This window comes from Saccostrea echinata, unplaced genomic scaffold (assembly GCF_033153115.1).
Source record: "Saccostrea echinata isolate AGI-Se365-2 ecotype Australia unplaced genomic scaffold, CSIRO_AGI_Sech_v1 ptg000058l, whole genome shotgun sequence".
NCBI classification, from domain to species: domain Eukaryota; kingdom Metazoa; phylum Mollusca; class Bivalvia; order Ostreida; family Ostreidae; genus Saccostrea; species Saccostrea echinata.
Genome location: NW_026889807.1, coordinates 4,756,538 through 4,760,831, shown reverse-complemented (window position 1 = coordinate 4,760,831; position 4,294 = coordinate 4,756,538). Strand labels below are relative to the sequence as shown.

Genomic DNA, 4,294 nt, shown 5'->3' with positions numbered 1-4,294 from the left:
ATAATAATAGTAAATGTTTTATCTATGACTTTTCCGACTTATCAATGTTACATTTTACGAAAAAAGTCTAAATTCGCCGAAATATGATCTGGGTACTGCCTTAACATACCTGCGTAGAAAAACAACACTTCATTGTCTATCACTTCCGTTAAGTCACCTTAAAAACTGAGGTCCCGTGTCACGACACGCGATGGCATGTTTAAGAATTCTCACTGCTCAATGGCCTTGAGGGCTGAGCAGAAGTCTAAATTTGAAGCTGTTATATGGCGACATCTCTATATAAGTAAAAAAAAATACCAGATATAACGAAGTTTTTATTCTCAAGAGAGATAAGAACTGAAAAATTCACGGCAGTAAACGTTAAACCAAATCTAAATCAAATAATTTTATCTATACATCAAGTGGTTGATTTTAATGTCTCTCCAAGTTTAGATTCAAAGGCTGAATATTCTGTCTCTTTCTCTTCATTGGGATATTCATTATAAGAAACAGATTATTTCTACCGTTTCGAGAATAAATGGCTTCCATTCTCGCCATATTTAATTCAAACATGCACCAATAGGAATCTAGGAAGTGTGACGTCATAATGCAGACAGTTCGTTTGCTACAGTGAATGGCATTTGTAATATTGTCCATTATACCTGTACCGGGAATAAAATCTCTATGATGAATACACAAACGTAAGTCATATTTATTCTCTAGCTTACGTACAAGATTAATGACAAATAATCTGTCTTGATCCGTGTAAGAAATGAATGCGTCATAGCGGTATAAGCTTTTCTTGATGTTGACGTCATCAACGATCTCACCTTGATATTTCTCTTTTGCGACATAATACAGATATCTGAGTTTCCATCTGTATCTAAATACGATGCGACTTAATGTTGCTGTTAAAGCAACGATTATCAATGACGTCATCACTACTATAATGAGCGTATATGAAGAACATTTTTTCTCCATTTCCTGAAGTAAATTCTCAATTTCATTCAAAGGATATTCTTTGAAATTTTTAAATTCACAAGAGTAATTCTCCAACATAACAAAATTCAATTTCTTGGAATGATGCATCCACTTTATGAAATTGAGATTTTCGCAAGAGCACTTCAATGGGTTACCCAACAAATTTACATGGACTTCTTTATCCTTTGCTATTGCATTCAAGGCATCTCTTACAGATAATTCCAGAGAACCCAACTGATTGAAAGATAGGTCTAATAGAGATAGATTTTTCATATGGTTAATCTGCACAGTAAATTCATTTAAAGAATTATAACCAAGGTTTAAGTGTTCCAGCATGCTGTTCTTTTGAAAAATAACACTTGAAAAACTATGGATTCTGTTGTAAGACAAGTCTAGGAGTAATAGGCGAGTTTGATATAAGAGTATTTCTCCATTCTTATCCTTTTCGAAAACCTGTCCGAAAGCATTGTTAGAAAGATTCAAAAATTCGATACCTGTAAAATGCTGTAAAAATGATTTTGAAATGTATCCACAAAAGTTACCAGAAAAATCAATATATCGAATATTTTCAATTCCCGTGAATGGTCCAATCACCTCATAAATTATATTCCTTTGGACACATATATGTGTTAGTTTGTTAATGGGTCCAATCGGTATTTTGGGCACGGACATTTTATATAGATTATCATGAAAATAAAGTTTTCGTAGATTTGGCGGCAAATATACCGTGTAGTTTTCTACTCTTGTAGAATCATCAACATATTTAGACATTAACCCACCAAAAGACAGACCTCTGTTAGTGTCATTGTTTTTGCTTCCGGGTATAGAAGAGCCAAGATCAACTCCTTGAATTCTTGTGTCATTGCATTTTTCGAAAAAGTCAACCGTCATGCCCATTTGATGAAATGAGTACTGGAAGCTTATATTAAGTATCTCCAGACTTTTCAGAACAGCAAATTCCATGATGTAAAGTCCAAAGCTTAACTTATTATCTGCTAAATTTAGGACACGAAGTGATATGGGAAGTGAAACTAAAACACCTAGTTCCAGACTATTTATCCTGTTTGACGCTAGGTTTAACTCCTGTAGATTGGTGTTCTTCAAATGGGCAACATGGTATACTTTAATAATCTGAGAGATTCCGTAAGTGCACTGAAGTTTTTCAAAATTTAACGTTTTTATTCGCGAATCTTTCAAATCAGAAGATATATTAGAAATGACTTCAATTGTAAGAATATCATTATTGGAAATATCAAGATGTTGAAGATTTGAATGTAACTGAAATGTACCAATTTGAATATTGGAAAGTTTGTTCCAAGAGACACTAAAATTCCGAAGTAGTCGGTATCTAACCACAGAGGAATTATCTAATGATTGTATATTGTTATGAGACATATCTAGGTACATTAGGCTCTTTGGAAGGTTTTGGGGTATGCTTTCAAAGTTATTCCTTGCAAAGTTGATGCCAACGACATTATTCGGAAAATCTGGTGCTTTATCCAAATTAAGATCTGTGCAAACAGCAAACATTTTCCCTTTGTATGTTTTACATGTACAGGGATTTCCGGAAAGATATTCAGTTTTATCTCCAGTCACGGAAAACATAAGCAAAATGGTTCGGATCAAGATTCTGCTTATAGTCCCCATTCCTGAAAAGAATATATTTATAGGTTAGGACTGGCATTTCGATCAGCATCGATATAACTTTATATATTGGAGTGGGTTTTCTTCTTTATAATTGCAGATACATAGTGGAATCGTTAAGATGCTGTAAACGTATAACGTTTGACTGTGTTTTCTTTTTAGCAATTGCCGCTTATTCAAGTACAACGCTAAATGTCTTGCACATATATACATAAATAAGAACATTTAGAAATGTGCTAAATCAAACAAACGCTAACTTGTACAAAAATCAAATTCCTCCGAATATCGTACACTCTAAGTGTAATATATTTACAGTACATATTGAAATCAATTTCTTTTTTCTTTATCCCTCATCTTTCTTAGTTTTTAAGTATCCTTCCAAATTGGGAAATGAAACGAAACCAATGATTTCTAAAATTCACCTTTGATTAATTTACTCTAGACAAAACACGTAAAATCTTACCTTTTAGCTTTATCATCCTCAATGATTTTTTTCCCATTGAAGTGATTAGGAAGTTTTTTTCCCTCGGACAAGCACGGAAAATAAGTTTCAATTTTTTGTCTCACTCATCTTTTAATTTTAATTGGTTTCTACATTCTATTTTTTTTAATTACATTTGCATTGTATCTTCCTTACACTACCTATACCTTCTTTCTCCTAATGGTACGAATTCAGCTTTTTTATCATATTTAAGGAAACGAATTATATCATAAAAGGCAATAATAACAGGAACTGCATTGTTTTCGAAATGTTATTTATTTGTTCCTTCTTTATCATCCAGGTCCATCCTGCTTTATTTTTGTGGTAAGGCTGACTTGTATAACGACCTTATTTCTTCTTTGTGGTTTTAGCCGGGTAATTATAAATCTGCTATTGACTTTATTATTAAACCTGTTCACAAGCATTTAAATGTGAAAATATACCGTGCTTTAAGCTCAAGAGGCATTAAATCTTACAGAAGCAGCTTATTTAGTGTCAATATTGTAATCGATGTCCAATAGCAAGAAAACAAGGGAGGTGAAAAAAGTTTGTTAACATTGACAAATCTTGGGTTTTCAAGAATTTTCAGAGATAAAACTCACACTGTTAATTATATTTAGGCATTATTTATGGAGATTCAGAACTCTTTATATAATTTTAAAATAGTAAATTTTATCTCTGGGATATAATTTACGAGAAGGGGGGGAGATATATAACCAGTCACTTCATCAATCGTGGTTGCTCAACGTTTCATTTCCTTTTAAAGTTTCAACAAATTAATAATATGATCCGACTTGGCTTTATATTTCTTTATACATTGAAATGAATATGCATGATTAAAGAATCACTGACTAAGTATTTTCTTTCCAAACAGAAGAGATAATTATTCACTTAAAATTCCATTAAAGTCAACGGGTCTTTAGTGCAGGGAAGGAATTAGTTTTTACTCATCTCAAAATCATGGTAGAATTTAATCTTCCTTATCTTCAAATTGCATTCATGCTTTTCGAAAACTTAAAGCTTTTTGATGCCTTCATGGGAACAAAAATTTGATGAGATGTTCTAAAAAATTAATTACGAGTATATGCGTTATAGACAAAATTAGAGGATTTACTTGAAACTTTCCTCAAGCCTTTGCTCAAAACTTTGTAATTAATTAATATTATTATCAATGAGGTAGAATAAATTTGGTAACTTTTTATCACGGTT

General features: G+C 32.2%; 1 protein-coding gene across 1 annotated transcript; it reads right to left on the bottom strand.

The window, feature by feature from the left end:
• Positions 1-411: 411 nt before the first annotated feature.
• Positions 412-2,490, bottom strand: LOC133174579 (toll-like receptor 4). The gene has a single exon (XM_061309685.1). It carries the CDS (start codon positions 2,488-2,490, stop codon positions 412-414), a length of 2,079 nt encoding a protein of 692 aa, XP_061165669.1.
• Positions 2,491-4,294: the final 1,804 nt, after the last annotated feature.